The sequence below is a fragment of the Hippopotamus amphibius genome, chromosome 9, assembly GCF_030028045.1.
Source record: "Hippopotamus amphibius kiboko isolate mHipAmp2 chromosome 9, mHipAmp2.hap2, whole genome shotgun sequence".
Classification (NCBI taxonomy): Eukaryota; Metazoa; Chordata; class Mammalia; order Artiodactyla; family Hippopotamidae; genus Hippopotamus; species Hippopotamus amphibius.
In genome coordinates this window covers 121,382,458-121,398,327 of record NC_080194.1, presented here as the reverse complement: position 1 = coordinate 121,398,327, position 15,870 = coordinate 121,382,458, and the positions used below count along the sequence as shown (strand labels likewise).

Genomic DNA, 15,870 nt, shown 5'->3' with positions numbered 1-15,870 from the left:
GAGGCTGCTTGTCACCCGGTCGCGTCGCTTACGGTCCGGTCCCCACGCGGGCGACTCTGGTGGGCGGGAGGCAGTATCTCCACGGAAGCTGGCGGTAGCCAATAGCAGCTCCTGGTGTGGCCTTCTTCCCACCCTCCGGAAGTGCCCCTTTTCCGGGACGGGCTAAAGGAAGCCGCTTCCTGGAGCCGGCCTGTTACCATGACGACGGAGCTCCCGGCATGCCTCGCAGCGGCGGGCTCATGGCGCCGGGGGCGCGGCTATTTCTGTTGCTCGCGCTCTGGGCGCTGGCGGTTCAGGCCCGGAGTCCAGGGGAGGCAGGCGACGGAGGGTGGTGAGCGGCGCAGGGCGGCCAGGGGGGGCGGGGCGGGGCGGGGCAGGCCTAGGGCACTGACCCGCTATGTCGGCAGGCGGTGGCCCGAGCCCGGGACGTCGGCGGCCGTGGCGGAGGAGGAGCGCTGCACTGTGGAGCGGCGGACGGACCTCGGCTACGCCGAGTTCGTGCAGTAGTACGTGCGTTCTCCCGTGTGGCCACACCTCTCACGCCCGAAAACCCGTCCCTGGAGCCCTGTCACCATGCACGGCTGAGGCCGCGCGCCGATCTCCGACCCGTCTCCCAGACCTCCCTAGGCCGCTTCCCCTTGAGCTCTTGCGAGCGCGTGTGGGCGGGGACGGAGGGTCGGCGCGGGTCAGACTTGGCCGTGACCCTGCTCTTCCTTGTAGCTACGCCTTCTCCAGACCTGTCATTTTGCAGGGGCTCACAGACAACTCGGTGAGTGCTCACGCCCCTCGCGACCACCACTCGCCCGTGCTGGGCCTGGCTCCTAAGTCCTTTCCCCACCCCCGCAGCGGTTCCGGGACCTGTGCTCCCGTCAAAGGCTGCTGGCCTCCTTTGGGGACAACGTGGTCCGGTTGAGCACTGCAAATACCTACTCCTACCAGAAAGGTGAGGTGCCCCACCCTACAGCCCAGCCTGCTTGCCAGCATCCTGCAGGCAGCACCAACCAGTCCTGACCAGTCTCTTTCAAACTGCAGTGGACCTGCCCCTCCAGGAGTATGTGGAGCAGATGCTGCACCCCCAGGATCCCTTCTCCATGGGCAACGGTGAGCGAGATGGGTGGCTGTGGGGTGCGGTGACTTAGGAGTGCCTGGGTGCCAAGATCCCTGCATCCTCCCTTGTTTTCTGCTGGCAGACACCCTGTATTTCTTTGGGGACAACAATTTCACTGAATGGGCATCACTTTTTCGGCACTACTCTCCACCTCCGTTCAGCCTGCTAGGTACCACTCCTGCTTACAGCTTTGGAATTGCAGGTGGGTGCCTTGTAGGACCAGGGGACTTGGGGACTGGGTGGGGGAGGATTAGATTTGGTAACCAGCTGCTCATAACTCACCCCACAGGAGCCGGCTCTGGGGTTCCCTTCCACTGGCACGGACCCGGGTTCTCGGAGGTGATCTACGGCCGCAAGGTCAGCACAGGGTGGGGGCTGAGACTTTGGGTTCACTGACCATAACACAAACAGTGACCTTGCCACTCCCACCTTTAGCGCTGGTTCCTGTATCCTCCTGAGAAGACACCCGAATTCCACCCCAACAAGACCACACTGGCCTGGCTCCGGGACACATACCCGGCCCTGGCACCATCAGCACGGCCCCTGGAATGCACCATCCACGCTGGTGAGGTCAGTGGCTGGCAGGCAGGGGCCAGGCTGGGCCAAGCCAAGGGCCCCCAGTCAATCCCTGTGTACCCCCGCCCCCAACAGGTGCTGTATTTCCCTGACCGATGGTGGCATGCCACACTCAACCTTGACACCAGTGTCTTCATCTCTACCTTCCTCAGCTAGCCAAAGGGGGTGGCTGGCGAGCCCGTCGCACACCAGCACACGCCCCCTATAGTGCTCACAGATTTTATTACAGGGACGGAGGTGGCAGCAGCAGCCTCAGCCCAGCCCACCCTCACCTGCTGTTTCCGGCCCAGGAGGAGGATGGGGGCGGCTCATGGCCCAGCAGAACTGATGGGAGTGGGGTTGGGAACACCAGGATAGGGATCCAGGGACACAAACTATGTACAGAGGCTAGGGGCTACTGCCCCAAGGCCCTTCTGAGCTAGGGTACTGGGCAAGGCTGGTGAGTGGCCCACACACCCGCCCTGCCTCAGTAGTCCTCCACCCAGCCATTCTCGGAGATGAACGCATCGATGACCTCTTTCATGGCCAGGTTGGGGATGAGCTGTTCTTGGGTCAGAGGGCTCCGAGTCACAGGGTCAAAATGGCCCACGCGCTGCAGTGACAACAGGATCAGTATTAGGAAGTGCTCAGTGGGTATGGGTCCTGCTCCCAACTCCCATGGGCCCTCACCTGCAGGTGCTCCTCAATGTCCTTGCGGTCGTAGGTGATGCCACTCGGTGTGATGCAGGGTTCCCGCATCAGCTCAAAGCTGATCTTGCCACACAGGTAGTCGGGGATGTCTCGCTTCTACAGCACACAAGGTCAGGTCAGGGGCTGAGAGAGAGCACTACTCCAACTCCTCTAACCACAAGCCCCAGAAGGCAGCTCACCTTTCTCTTCTCATCTACCTGGGAGAAGAGCTCATCCATGTCTGCTAAGTACTTGTCCTGCAAAGAACCAAGCAGCTACACGTGGGCCTGACACCCTCTCTCCGTTCCCCAGACACCGAAACACACAGACCCAACAGGAGCCAGGGACACTTCACATCACACGCATGCAAATACACACAGGATCCACACTTGGGCTGGGGCACTCTCACATGCTTGGCCTCGATGCAGGCCTGCTGGGCCCGGATGTGGCTATCATCCTCATTGCCCTCATGGTTCCGCTGACACTCTTCCAGCTCCCTGGGGGTTGACCAAAAGCTGGTCAGAGATGGATCTGGCCACGGGAGGTCAGACTCCACTCCAATCTCGGGCTCATTCAGGCCTCATTCCCCTCCATCTCGGGTATGCCAGGGTTAGGCTTCAATAAACACTTGTGTTCACAACTCATAGTTAACCTAAGAGTGGTGACTTGTGGGGGGAGCCTGTCACCACCACAGCCCACCTCTCACGCTCGGCCACAATGAGCCGTGTGAGGTAAGAGTGCAACTCATTCTCCTGATGGATGCGCCGCTCCTCGATGCTGTTCCAGCGCTTCTTCTTCGCTATGCGCAGAGCACTGGGGATGTCGTCCCCAAAGTTGAGCCGCTGTTCCTTGGCCAGGTTGTAGGCTGGGGGGATACAGAGGATTCCGGTAAACCTTCAGCCAGCCCACCCGCCTGGTCCCAGGCACCCTGGAACCAGCCAGCCTGTAAGCCCACCTCGCTGCAGGTTGGCAATAGCCTCATCATAGCTCTCCATCTCCAACTGGCATTGCCCCAGGAAGAAGTGTGCCTTCACAGACTGCCCGTCCAGCTCCAGGGCGCGCCGGCAGTCAGCCAGGGCTTGCTCGTGCTGCTGCATCTTCAGGTAGCACAGTGCCCGGTTGGTGTAATACACCGCCACCAAGGGATTCCGGGTCTGGGGACCAAGGCCGGACCAGCCAGCATGAGGGAGTGAGCTCAGCCTGCCCGCTCTGTCCTAGCTTGAAGCCGGAATCAAGACGCTACAGATTTCTCAGCTTCCAAGACCCTGGGTTCTGAGGGAGGGCAGCGCCTACCCGAGCCCACCCTCTGGACTTCAATGAGTCTTGTGAAGGTAGCTTTTCCAGATCTGTGGAAATTCCCAACTTTAGGCTTGGACTCCTCAAGGGGCAAAGGTCCCTGGCCCCCAGCCCACTGGGCCTCAAGTACCCTGAAGCTCCCACCCACCACAGTTCTCTGGCAACTAGCGCTGACACGGGAGCCGCGGCCTTGGCCCCTCATCATCATCACTGAGTCCTCAGAGCCCAAGCACCACCCCCTCCGAAAGTCCGGCGGGGGCGACCAGACAGGGGCTCCGGGGAGGATGCGGGGCCGAAGCCGCAGCCCGGCCCCTCCCCTGGCCCAGACGCCGGCCCCCTCCCGCGGCGCCGACGCACTCACGATGGCGCGGCCGTAGCAGGCCGCCGCCTCCGGGTACTTGCGACCCACGAAGAGCCGGTTGCCCTGTTCCTTGAGCTCCTGCGCGCTTGGGCTCTTCTCGGGGCTGCTGCCGCCGCCGGCCCCCAGCCGCGCGCCGCCCTCCTTCTCCTCCTTGCCCTTCATGGCGCCGCGCGGCACGGCCTGGGCTCCGCGCCCTGCCCGCCCTGCGCCCGCAGCCCGAGCCCTCGATCAGCTCGGGCCCGGTCCAGCGCTCCGCCACCGGAACTTCCGGCCGTGCAGGTGGGCGGGGCCAGCGGGAAGGACGGCCTGCGGGCGGGGCCACGCGAGCACCAGACGCGCTGCGGGGGCGGGACCGGCGGGAGAGCGTGCGCTCGCGACTACGCGACGCGCGGCGTCGGAGGCCTGAGAAGCGCGAAGGTTGTCAGGGCAGAAACCCGCCCGGGCGCTCCGACACCCCGCCCCTGAGGCCCCACCCCGGCACGAGGAGATGGCGGCGGCCCGCGGGCTCTGGGGTTGTGAGGACCCGAGCCGCTGGGCCGCGGTCCTGGAGCGCCACGGGGAGGTGCTGCGTGCGCGCGCGGGCCCCCAGGGGCGGCTGGAAGCCCTGGACCGATGGTAGGGCGGTGGGGGCATCGGGCGGGCGGGCCGACCCCCATGGCTCGGACTCCCCGTCACCGCCTTTCCCCAGGTATCGAGAGGAGTTGCCCGCGGCCATCGAGGGCCGGGCGGAGAAGCACGTGACACGCGACGAGCTGGAGCAGCTGCTTGCGTGGAAGCTGGAGGTGAGGAGCGTCCCACGTGGGGGGCGGAGCTCTCCGGGGCGGGGCACAGCGACGCGGGCGTGGCTTCCTCTTGGGGGCGGATTCTCGCGGCTTGGGGTGGGGCCCCTGGCGAGGTCCACCACCTGTGACCCCAGACCTGACCTGGTCACAGAGGGGCCGCTTCCGGCCGCGCCTGCAGCAGCTCGTGACCTCCAACTACCCGGAGCTGGTGGTGCAGCGCTCCGCCGCCGCCTTTAATCTCCTGCCAGACATGCACGCAGCGGTGACGGAATTGTGCACCCTCCGGGGCGTGGGCCCGGCTACCGCCTCGGGTTAGTCGGGAGAGTTGGGCTTACCCCGGTGGGGTCGCGGGCGGGACTTGGCCTGTTAGTGTTCTTATCTGTGAAATGGCTCAAAGGCCAGATACACAACACAGAATTGTTGGGAATGGCAGCTGCACACTAAGGTGGGGCTCAGTGCTGTCCATTTACTGCTTACAGCGGTCTTGGCTGCCAGAGCTCCCGAGGTGGCAGCCTTCATGTCTGAGGAGGCAGTGGCCGCAGTGCCCGGTCTGCCAGCCCTGCGCTACACCCTCAAGCACTACCTGCTCTACCTGGGCCTGGTGCAGGAGCGTGCCACAGCCCTGAGCCAAGGTGCGGAGATTGTTCGTGAGCAGGAAGGGCATCCAGGACCCTGGTCAGGGTAGTGTGGAGAGCTGTCCCAACAGGGTAGGGTAACCGGTGCCCCTGAGCCCCAGATTCCCTCTGCCCTTCCCCAGGCAGTGCCTCAGGGCTGTGGACCCCTCACCATGTGGAGACAGCACTATGGACCTGGGCTGTAGGGCAGAAGCTGTGCCCTGACTTGCTGCCTGACCTCGGTCCCAGCCCAGCTACCCCTGAGGACACCAGGCCAGCCAAGAAGCGCAGGACCCAGGCCGACTGAGTTGGTTGTGGCCCAGAGTTTGCTCACCTATTCTGTGATCTCAGGCTATAATCTCTGGACAGGAGGCTGTCTGCTGTATCAGCTCAATAAATGCTTGCTGAACTCAAACCTGACTGCGAGGGCCACGGCCTCTCCCCAGGGGCTCCCACTCCCCCCCCCCGCCCCCACACACATCTCATGCCAGGTGCAGAGAAGCAAGGGGGAAGCCCAGGCTGCCCATTTTGAGGGAAGGGCCCTCACAGTTTGCTCAGTGAGTTGGGGGGACACCAGCCCAGCCCATAGGGCCCTAGTACAGCCACCTGGTGGGTGCTGTGTAAAATATTTATTCATTCTCCAAAAAGGCTCAGACTGCAAGTCTCAGGGGAGAGGCTTGGGTAGGGTCTCCTTTGGGGCCACCCTTGGGGACCTCCACCACCCGGCCCAGCCCAGCAGTCCTATCCCTCCAGGCCTGGGAGGGGGCAGCCAGGGCTGGTGTAAGGCTTGGCCTGGACTCAGTGGGCCACAAGGGCCACCCGCCTCCACCGGGAAGAAGCAGCCTCGAGACATACATTCACAGAGGATAAACATGCAGGCCTGCCTGGTGGCTGGCCCACAGGTGCTGCGCCCTGGCCAGTGTGGCCCTGGGGAGCCTGTCAGGGTGGCGGGGGAATGTGGGCACCCAGCAGGTCGTAGGCAAAGATGTTCCAGAAGATGGCGAAGAGCAGGAAGGTGCCATAGGCAAGCAGCACCACCCACCAGCCGCACTGATCCCGCAGGCGCTCCTCGTAGCTGCGCAGGATGGTCAGGCCCATGCTGACACCCACCACCGCTCCCGCCAGGTGCGCCATGAAGCTGGGCTGCGGGCCCGAGGCAGGCAGTGGTGGGGAGAAGCGCAGCCACACGGCCCGGCCCACCTCGGAGCTCACTGTAGAGGGAGGCAGCAGGTGAGAGGCACCCTAGCCCCAGGCTGAGGTCCCCACCCTGGCTCCGTACTTACTGCACACCAGGGCCAGCACCATCCTCAGCAGCTTGTAGGGACACCTCATCCCAGCCCAGTTCTGATAGGGTGTGAATAAGAGAGGCTGTGAGGCAGGCCTTGTGGGCCCCTCCCCACACCCCACCCCAGGGGCTGCCCCGTTACCATGACGACATTGGCCAGGTGTGCAGAGCACAGGGCGTAGACCCCGCCGGAGCCCCCCACCACAGGGGCCCGCATGTCAGTAATGGAGACGGTCAGGGAGCCTGTGTGAGCAAGGGGAGAGCCATGAGGGTGAGGCCCACCCGTGAGATGGCCAGGGCGCATGCGCCTGCCTCACCTGCCAGCACACCAGCCAGGTAGAGTAGGCTGATGCGGAGCAGGCCGTGCACCATCTCCAGGGGCACCCCGATCATCAGCTGCAGGAGCGCGTTGAACCCCAACTGCTCCAGCCTGACCGTGTGGGGGCAAACAGGTGTGAGGGGTGGGGTCCGCGATGGGGCTACCAGCCCCCTGCCTCTGCTTCAAGGGGCCAAGCCCTCCCGATCCAATCCGAGGGGTGCCAGAGGTGGGCCCACTCACCCAACGTGCATGAACATGTAGGTGAGGAAGCGCCAGGCCCGAGCACGGTGGCCAGGATGGTATACAAGGGGGCTCTTCATGTACTCAGGGTGGTAGGTCTGCAGCACCCACTTGTTGAGACGGGCCCCGTAGCACAGGAACACGATGATCTGGGAAGGACAAGCGCTGGGGCCAGACAAGACCAGGGATGTGGGAGGCTCCCAGGGTGGTGGACGGTGGATAGGCAGGCCCACCTGGGCAAGGGTGACTGAGGCCATAAACACAGGGGGTGGGCAGCTGCGGTGCCTGTAGAAGTACCAGTGGCGGTCCACCTCTCGAGGCAGGATCTCGTAGGCCACGTAGCGTACGAACCGCTTGTAGACACCCAGGCCCGGCTCATCCAGCAGCCCATCCCGGGGCAGTGCCCGCTGTCCATTGGCGATGGCCCGCTTGAAGCTGCTTGAGCGCTTGCTGCTGATCTGGGGGGCGGGGCCTAGGCATAGGCCAACATACTCCCCCCATGGCCACCCCGCCTGAGTGGTCCACCCAGCTTCTCACAGGGTCTGAGGCCATGCACCATGTCGACAGCCCTCCCCCATGGGAAGGGCAGGGAGGAGGGGCCGCCTGCCCACCCCACTCCAGCCAGGGCACTGAGCCTGCCCAGGCCTGGGCCCCCACTCCAGCTGCCCACCCACTGTGGCACTGACCAGGTCCACCAGCTCCTGGTAGCAGACCTGGCCCCGCTCGTTGCTCTGGGCCAGGGCCACCAGCATGTCCAGTTTGGCCGGGTCCAGGGGTAGCTCATGGCGGTGCACCAGGCCGGTGAAGGTGTCTGCACCGATGAAGCCTGTGTTCTCAGGGTCCAGCTGCTGGGGTCAGGGGGCCAGCGGCCAAGGCCTGAGGGTAGGCCCAGCCCCCAGACCACAGGGCTGGGCCAGGTCAGGTGGGAGAGGCAGGCTCCAAGCACCCTGGGTCCAGGCCCCTGTGCCCACGTGGTCCCAAGAGCTGCAGGCACCGGTGCCTAGGTCCCTGGCCTCCAGCTCCCCTAGTTCTCCAGGGATCTCCCCACCTCATTTCTGCCCTGCCCATCCTGGAAGGGGAGGGCCAAGGTCTCAGGATAATCACCCTCTCTCCTGCCCCTCCTTAAGCGTCCTGGTCTTGCTTGTCCTTTCCTGGGGTCTCGGGCAGGGGGACAAAGTCGTGTAGGTAAGGGGACCGGGCTGAGGGTCTCTGGGAGCTCCGTCCCCTGCCCGCTCCCGCCCCCCCACCGGCCCACCCAAGGGCGGTGGGCCGGCGACGGGGGCGGTGCCGGCGCCCCCCACCTCCGCACGCACCTGCTCCTGGATAAGCTGCAGCAGCGAGCTCCTGTCCATAGAGCCAGGCCGGACCGGGGGCCGGGGTCGGCGGCCGCGGCCGGGAGGGGCTGCTCTGCGGACGACTCCGCTCCGCCCCGGCCCTCCGGCTCCGCCCGCTCCGCTCTGCTCGGCGCCGCGTCACGGAGCCGCCCGCCCCCGCCGCACACGCCGCCGCCGCCGCCGGCCCAGCCACGCGCGGTCGGGACACGCGCGCACCCCGCACGCGGAAGTGCCCGGGCAGGAACAGCGCTGGGTGCCCGGTTCCCATCCCGCTCGCCGAGGGCCATGTGCTGGCGCCCCCACTCCGCCCGGGGCTGCAGCTGCTCATCCCGCGGGGGAGTAGCCGGGAAACTAAGTCACGCGCGGCACCCAAGCCCCTCCTGAGCACGCCCCTTTGCCGCGGGCTGGGCCTCAGAACGGACACCACCTCCTGGGGAAGGTTTCAGGGAACAGCCCACTGCTGGGACTCCCCAGGCTGCGCTCCCTCCCTGCCAGTCCTGGCAGTAAGAAGGCTCCACAGCCCCACCCCGGGGAGCACTGAAGCCAACAGCACAACTACCAAGGGTGAGGGAAGTTCTCTGCAGCTGGCCCTGCTCAGTGGCTGGGGACCAAACTTGGGCTGCAGGCTCCTGACCACTTCTGTGGCCTCAGTGCTAGACTGACCCATGGACATGGGGGAAGAGCCCCCAGTAGACAAGGCCGCAGCTGGGATGGGGAGGAGCCCTACTTCCCAGAGAGAGCAGGTAGACCCCCTGCAATAAGGTGACAGACTATAATCTGTGCAGCCACAGCAAACACTTGGAACCCCATGCAGCTGGGCCTCAGGACAAATGCAGCAGCTAGAAGTAGCCTGCCCTGCCCAGCTTTAGTGAGAACTGCACCAGGGGTCCTCGGCTCACTGGAGCCAGGGAGCCTGCGGGATGGTTGAGACAACTTCAGGATCTGACCCCCTACTGGGTCAGGCCTGAGCATCCCTGACGGGTAGGCAGCTCCCACACCTCTAGACACAGCTTGTCAGGCCTGAGGGAAAGACCCTGGCCTGAAGGCCTGCCTTGCACAGAATGACTAATTGCAAGAAGAGGGGACACTTGTGTAGCCAGGGTCCTCCACCCAGGCTCTGCTCCAGGGCCAGAACACACGCCAGAGTGAACACCTAAACTCCAAGCAGAGCCCCCTCCTCAGCCCAAGAAAGGTTCTGTCCTCTCGTCCTTAGGCTGGAGCTCTGGCTGTCTCCTGCCCAGTGGGAGGGTCAGAGGCCTCTGGGTGAGGTGTGAGAAACAGGGCAGCTCCCCCAGACCAGGGCCACCTTGAACACCAGAAGCAGGATACTGCAGCACATCCCAGAACCCCAGGTCGTTAACATACCTCAGCCAAGCTGACAGGATGCTGAGGTTTGGGGAGTGGGTGCACCTGGCTGTGGGGAGGGGTCACATCAGGGGGACCTCAGGTATCAGGCCCCCCTCTACCCTCTCACTCTCAGGCCAGCAAGGACCTCAATGGACCTAAAGGCTCTGAGACTGCAGCTGGGCCATAATTGGTCCTTACCCTGGCCTGACACCTCAGGACGGTGACCCAAGACCAGAAGGGAGGCGTGGGGGTCAGGAGTAACATTTCCAGCCCACACTCAGACCAAGGACTTGTTTTAGTTAATTCAAGAATTCATCATCAGAAAGCAGCACCCAATATGGAAAAGACCAAATGAAGTTTAATCAGGAAACCCAATCTCATACGTCTCATGTGAGGGACACAGCCTGGGACCTGTCTTCAAATTGGGGGGTGGGGGCACACACCCACAATGGTCCAGCCATTTCTTGCCTCCACCCCCCTGCCTTTGGTCCAAAGCTCTGCATTCTTACACCCTTCATACCCTCTGGCCGCCTGGGACCAGGAAGGAGGAGTGGAGCCCTGAGAATTTGGGTCTGGGGTCACTGACTTCCTCACCCACACCCCTCGTCCCTCTAACACATAATGCCCACAAAAGAGGGTCATGCCCGGCACCTGCAGCAGGGCCACCCTCGGGCCTGAGGCAGTGGCAGGGCAGTGGGTGAGCTGTCCTCAGGAGGAAAACTGAGACAGAAGGAAGCCTCATTCCTCACCCCCTAAGCAGGAGGCCCCACATCAGCACCCTGAGATCAGACTGCAGGGTCCGAGGCCTCATCGGCTCTTCACCAGGATCCTGTAGAGTGAGAAGCTGAGGATGGCAGCGACGGCAGCCCCAAAAGCCCCCAGCGCCACCCGGAGCCAGGAGGTGGCATGCAGCTCCCGGTGGATAAGGTGTCTGCAGGAGAGAGGAAACCTTTGCTGATGTACGCCCACCTCCGTCTCCTAGGACGTCCCGAAGCCCCACTCAGCTGCTCCATGTCAGTGCCCAGCACGGAAGGACCCCCAGTCAAGGGGGCAGCCTGTGAGGCCAGGCCCTAAGGGCCCCACCTGGGCATCGGCACAGGCACCAAGGCCCACCCTGCAACCCTGACCGACTCCAGTCCTGACCACAGCTGTGCCACCCTCCTGGGACAAGGACAGGTGTCCCAACCCAAACAAGGGCTATGATGCTGGTACCCACGGGAAGGTAGCCATGGTGGCAAGCCGGGTGAAGATGGCCACATGGGGCTCTGATGGGCCGGTGCAGGAGAACGGGGCAGGGGCAGGCAGCCGGTGCCTGTGGCAGAACTCAGTTGGGGACAGGCCAGGCAGCAAGACACCTTCAGGCAGGTCAGCCTTGGAGGACACGAAGAGGCAAGGAGTCTGCCCATCCATGTAGTGACGCTGCAGGAAGAGGAGCTGTGTGAGCATGCTGACGGACACCTGCCCATGGCCCTGCTACCCAGCAGGGCCCCCACAGTGGGTGGGACCTTGCCTTGTAGACACTGGCACACAGCGCAAAGGACCTGGGGTCACTGCCGTCAAACATCAAGCAGGCGACGTCACAGGTAGCATCAGCCGAGGCGGTTAGGAGGCTGTCTGCACCCACCTCGCACAGCTAAACAGAGAGGGTAGCCTCAGAGGCACAGGGCTAGGTCCCCCAGGGCTGAGCCGGGTGGCTCCCCCAGCATGCACACTCTGGGCCTACCCTAGGGACCCCCACACTCACAATCAGGTACTTCTCCTGCCCGTTGACCTGCACTGTGTCGATGGCGTAGGCAGAGGGCTCCCCAGCATCCTGGTGGAGGAGGGAGGCCCCTAAAGCTTGCTGCTTGGACTCCTCCCCAGAGCCCCAGCCCCCCAGGTCCCGTCACGGCACACGCTGACGCTCACCCCCAGGCCACGGCCGAGGAAGGCCTGCAAGAAGGAGGACTTGCCCACTCCACGGGCCCCCACCACCTTGCACAGGAGAACGTTTCTCTGCGTTTGTCCCTTCTCCTGGTCCAGCCTCTTTTCCCGGGTGACTGTGGGCAGGGGGCGGGGATGAACACGAGGGAAGGGCTGCCAGGGACGGGCTGGCCTGGCCGGTGTCTGGTGTGAAAGCGGGCACCCACCTGTGATGGCATGGGACTGGGAGTCCTGCTCACAGAGGGTGGGGTAGCCCAGGTACCCAAGGTGCTCGAGACAGCGCCGGACGTCCAAGTAGGTCACCAGGCTGGGGATGGGAGAGGTGGGGGACGTGGTGTTGTGGTGGGGCAGAGGGTGTGGCCACGTCTTGGTGTGTGAGGACTGTACTTACGTCCACTGGCAGAGGTACCCATGTAGGGGCAGCCGACTGCCCTCGGTGCGGACTGTGCGGGGTAGCTGGGGGCCCCAGGGAGCGGCAGGAAACACGCTGAAGAGGCTCTCCAACTCTGCTGGCGAGAGGGCACCATCCTGGTCCTAGGGGCAGAGAAGTGGTGGTGACACATGCAGGCAGGAGGCCAAGGTGGGGGCTCAGTGGGGCCCAGTGCCCTCACCTGGTCGTGCTTCTCAAACATCCTCTGCACAAACTGGTAGCCACAGTGGTTGAGCTCAGCGCTGCAGCCCGGGGGCACGCGGAGCCTGCGGGTGCCGGGGTGGGGTTGGGGCTGTATACACCTCCCTGTGCACCACAGGGCACCTCCTCCCAACACAGGCCATCCAGGCAGGCAGCCAATCCCCACCCAGGGACAGACGCCCCGAGGGGCCCCAGCGCAGGGTCCAGGAGCCCCAGGCCCCATCTGACAGACGAGAGGCAAGCCCAGAGCCCAAACGCCACTCACGGTGGGCAGAGGTAGTCAGCGGTCAGCTCAAGCGAGTCGCCGTAGCCAAAGCGCCTCAGGATGGTCCACGTGGTCTCGTGGCGGCCTCGCTGGATGAAGAGCGTGTTCAAGAAAAGGAAGCCTGCTCAGGAGAAGCAGAAGAGGGAGTAGCACCGGTCACAGCGGGCCTTGCCCCACACCCCACACCCCACACCCCACACCCCAGGCAGGCAGGGTGTTGGGCCTCACCGTCTAGGGTCAGCCGGTCCTCGCGCACGCCTCCCGCCACATTCTTGCTCACCACCATCTTCACGTCTTCCAGGGCTTGTGGGGCCAGGGGTAGCCCAAAGCAGGACGTCTGCTCCCGAGAGAAAGTGGCCGTCAGTCAGCCAGCTGTTCTCTCCATCCAGTACAAGGGCAGCTGAGGAAGGCAGTGCGGGAGACAGAGAGGGCCGCACCTGGAAAGCGTTGAGCTCTTGATCACTGAGTGCCTGGTCCATGTCCTGGTCTAAGAGCCTGAAGATGCGTGTGAGGGCCTGGGCACACGCGGGCTTCAGCTGTGGGGACAGCAGCTCAGCACCCCCACCACTCCCTGCTGCTCACCCTGCCCACCGGCACCTGTGGCCCACCTGCTTGGCCTCGGGGTCATACAGGGGGGCCGTGGGGTGCAGCACGGCCTTCTGTGCATAGTAGAACAGCTCCGAGATGTTTTTCAGGTTCTTAGCCGAGCACTGGGACACATGGGATCAGACTCAGAGAGAGAGGCAGGGAGGCCACCTGCCCTCGCCTCTGTGGTCTTGGCATCCTGGGGCCCCACGAGCTCACCTCCACGCAGGTCTCAATCTCAGGGAACTGGCTCATGATAGGCAGCACGGCCTCCATGGAGCCCCCCGGCCGCAGGTCCGACTTGTTGCCCACCAGGATGATAGGGACCCTGGGGGAGAGGCCCATGGTCACCGGGGATCAGGGAGCCGGCAGGGCCAGCCCCCCTCCCCAAGCCCTGCCTATTACCTGGGTTCCCTCTTGGTATCCCCATTCACCAGCGGGATCCATCTCGTTCGGATCTGAAAAGTAAAACCTGGCCATGAGGATGAGGGCCTGCGCAGCCCACAGCTCCCATGTGGAACTCTTCCTCGGCTCAAGAAGATGGGGGAGATCGAGGCACTGATGGCCAAAGTCACGGCCACTGGCAATGAGGCCAGTAGGGGAGAGCAGCTGGCAGGCAGGACCTCATCTGATCCTAGCAGTTCCCAAAATATCCACAAGGGATCTGGGGTCAGCAACCCCTCCCGCAGGCCTAAAAGATTCAGATGCAAAGCCATCCACTCTCTCTGCAGGAGACAGGATCACAGGAACTCAGGGGACACTTTGGGGGCCCTGGTCAGGGTGAGGCTCCCCAAAAGGACTGGCCAGAAGTGCAAGTGGCCCAGAACCTGGGTGAGCTGAGAGTCTGCATGGGGTGCGTGCAGAGAATGGGCAGATGACTGGGCTAGGCACCAGTGACAGGAAGCTGAGATAAACAGAGAGCTCCCTTGCTCACCTTCTCGATGGTAGCCTCCTCAGACACATCATACACCACGCACACCACGTTTGCCTGTTGGGGGCAGGGGAGGGATTGCATAGCACGATCTGAAGCTTCCTGCTTCACTCACAGGCTGGACAGCACGAAGTTCAGAGACTGGAAAAGCCCACCCTTCCAGCTGCTCCCAGGCCGAGTCAGTGGCTGTTGGCCAAACGAGCCCTCCCCTGACCGCTTCTTCCGCAGATGCCTGGCCCCAGTAACGCAGCTCTGGTCAGCGAGACCCCTGAGGGCTCAGGACACAGCCACCCTGAAACTTGGCACCCCAACCCCAGCCCTTCGCTTCCTGGTCACTACAGGCAACAACGGACAGAGGACAAGAGCATAAGGAGAGAACGATGCCCAGACAATGACTGCAGCCTATACCCTTGTCCAGTGGCACCCCAGGACACCGCAGAGGCTGCAAAGGCAGCGCCACCGCCAGGAGTCCAGGCACAGGTCCTTCTGATAACAGGAGAGCAGAGAGCTGTGCAGCCCACAGTCCTGGTCATGACACCCAGTGCAACCCAGAGGCCTGGGACAGCAGACTGGACTGAGGGGTGGGGGATGGGGGTTCTGGGCACAGAGCTGACCAACGGATCACTTTCAAGGACTTGGCAGCTACTCCCCAGGGTCCACCATTGGAAGGCTAGGCGAGGAGGGCTGTGGGCTGGCCAGTCACCTGGGCAGGCAGAAAGGAAGGTCCCTCCTCCTGCCTCCCAGCAGAGTGCATCACAGGGACCCCAAAGACTTTCAGTGCTGACAGGTCACAGCGGAATTAGCGAGGCTGCGGCCACTCTGGGCACCTTAATCCAATCCCTCAGAGAATGAAGCCAATCAGGCCAAGGCAGCCACACCCCCAGTGCCAAAACTCCCTTCCCCAGGACACGCTGTACCTTATGAATCTCGTCCTGGAGCTCCTCGACTGTCTGCTCAGCTTCTGGATGGAAAAAGAGACCCCACTGCAGACCTGTCGGAAACGCCCACACCTGGGCGGAACCGCGGGCGGGCGGGCCGGCGCTCTACCTGAATAATCTACGATGTGGGTGGGCACCTTCTCTGGCGTGACGTCCGCGGGAATGGTTATCTCTTCTGCCCGGGGGGGTACCTGGGGCAGACGCGGCCGTGAGGGCGGTCGAGAGGGGCGGAGGGCGACGGCGCCCGGGCCTCTCCTTGGGCGTGGGGGCGCACTCGGCCTTACCTCCTCAGGGAACTCCTCGCCCACCAGCGACAGGATAAGCGACGTCTTCCCCACCTGGGCTGCGCGGAGCGGCGGGGTCAGCGCGGCGGCCAAGGTCGCGGTGCCCCGCCACGGCTCCAAGACCCCCGCCCAGGCTCTAACGCCGCCCGACCCAGGCCCAGGCGCCTACCTTCCCCCAGCAGCAGGATGCGCACGTCCCGCTTCATGGTGGCCGCCGGAGATACCGACCGACCCTGGTGTAGACCCGGTCCCCGCCTGCGACCGCGACGCCGGCCCGCGATCTCCCTGCGCCCGCACTTCCGGCCCCCGCCCACGCAGCCGCACTAGCGAGCCGGGCAGGCCAGAGCGGCCCAGAGCGGCCCAGCTGTGCAGCGGCCCCACC

General features: G+C 64.0%; 5 protein-coding genes across 12 annotated transcripts; 2 read left to right on the top strand and 3 right to left on the bottom strand.

The window, feature by feature from the left end:
• The first annotated feature begins 86 nt into the window (after positions 1–86).
• Positions 87–2,997, top strand: JMJD8 (jumonji domain containing 8). 4 transcript variants are annotated; one of them, XM_057747904.1, is made up of 9 exons: positions 87–331; positions 408–506; positions 721–769; positions 847–943; positions 1,033–1,101; positions 1,191–1,310; positions 1,398–1,465; positions 1,544–1,673; positions 1,760–2,997. In XM_057747904.1, the coding sequence occupies exons 1-9, from the start codon at positions 219–221 to the stop codon at positions 1,774–1,776; spliced, it is 762 nt and encodes a 253-aa protein (XP_057603887.1). In that variant the 5' UTR covers positions 87–218; the 3' UTR covers positions 1,777–2,997. The 4 variants fall into 4 exon arrangements, with proteins under 4 accessions (XP_057603887.1, XP_057603885.1, XP_057603886.1 ...); XM_057747902.1 differs by having other exon boundaries at positions 1,544–1,678; XM_057747903.1 differs by having other exon boundaries at positions 408–510.
• STUB1 (STIP1 homology and U-box containing protein 1) lies at positions 1,890–4,276 on the bottom strand. The gene is made up of 7 exons (XM_057747900.1): positions 4,011–4,276; positions 3,309–3,507; positions 3,053–3,218; positions 2,763–2,850; positions 2,554–2,610; positions 2,354–2,470; positions 1,890–2,276 (listed from the first exon to the last, which is right to left on the bottom strand). Exons 1-7 carry the CDS (start codon positions 4,170–4,172, stop codon positions 2,151–2,153), a joined length of 915 nt encoding a protein of 304 aa, XP_057603883.1. The 5' UTR covers positions 4,173–4,276; the 3' UTR covers positions 1,890–2,150.
• A 93-nt stretch (positions 4,277–4,369) lies between these two features.
• On the top strand, positions 4,370–5,821 carry LOC130860096 (uncharacterized). Its single transcript, XM_057747912.1, has 5 exons — positions 4,370–4,625; positions 4,699–4,792; positions 4,944–5,103; positions 5,272–5,424; positions 5,550–5,821. Exons 1-5 carry the CDS (start codon positions 4,498–4,500, stop codon positions 5,711–5,713), a joined length of 699 nt encoding a protein of 232 aa, XP_057603895.1. The 5' UTR covers positions 4,370–4,497; the 3' UTR covers positions 5,714–5,821.
• A 395-nt stretch (positions 5,822–6,216) lies between these two features.
• RHBDL1 (rhomboid like 1) lies at positions 6,217–8,652 on the bottom strand. Of its 2 annotated transcripts, XM_057747898.1 has the most exons (8): positions 8,564–8,652; positions 7,937–8,098; positions 7,484–7,708; positions 7,251–7,399; positions 7,009–7,121; positions 6,834–6,934; positions 6,690–6,750; positions 6,217–6,617 (listed from the first exon to the last, which is right to left on the bottom strand). In XM_057747898.1, the coding sequence occupies exons 1-8, from the start codon at positions 8,600–8,602 to the stop codon at positions 6,346–6,348; spliced, it is 1,122 nt and encodes a 373-aa protein (XP_057603881.1). In that variant the 5' UTR covers positions 8,603–8,652; the 3' UTR covers positions 6,217–6,345. The 2 variants fall into 2 exon arrangements, with proteins under 2 accessions (XP_057603881.1, XP_057603882.1); XM_057747899.1 differs by lacking the exon at positions 7,484–7,708.
• A 1,207-nt stretch (positions 8,653–9,859) lies between these two features.
• Positions 9,860–15,811, bottom strand: RHOT2 (ras homolog family member T2). Of its 4 annotated transcripts, none has more exons than XR_009055370.1 (20): positions 15,658–15,811; positions 15,489–15,547; positions 15,314–15,395; positions 15,184–15,227; positions 14,270–14,323; positions 13,741–13,793; positions 13,555–13,663; positions 13,359–13,460; positions 13,188–13,286; positions 12,979–13,087; positions 12,751–12,871; positions 12,466–12,550; positions 12,246–12,388; positions 12,061–12,161; positions 11,840–11,970; positions 11,676–11,744; positions 11,442–11,564; positions 11,148–11,350; positions 10,681–10,862; positions 9,860–9,998 (listed from the first exon to the last, which is right to left on the bottom strand). XR_009055370.1 is itself a non-coding variant. In XM_057747880.1 (19 exons), the coding sequence occupies exons 1-19, from the start codon at positions 15,692–15,694 to the stop codon at positions 10,739–10,741; spliced, it is 1,848 nt and encodes a 615-aa protein (XP_057603863.1). In that variant the 5' UTR covers positions 15,695–15,811; the 3' UTR covers positions 10,272–10,738. The 4 variants fall into 4 exon arrangements, 2 of the variants coding, with proteins under 2 accessions (XP_057603863.1, XP_057603864.1); XR_009055371.1 differs by having other exon boundaries at positions 9,975–9,994; XM_057747880.1 differs by lacking the exon at positions 9,860–9,998 and having other exon boundaries at positions 10,272–10,862.
• Positions 15,812–15,870: the final 59 nt, after the last annotated feature.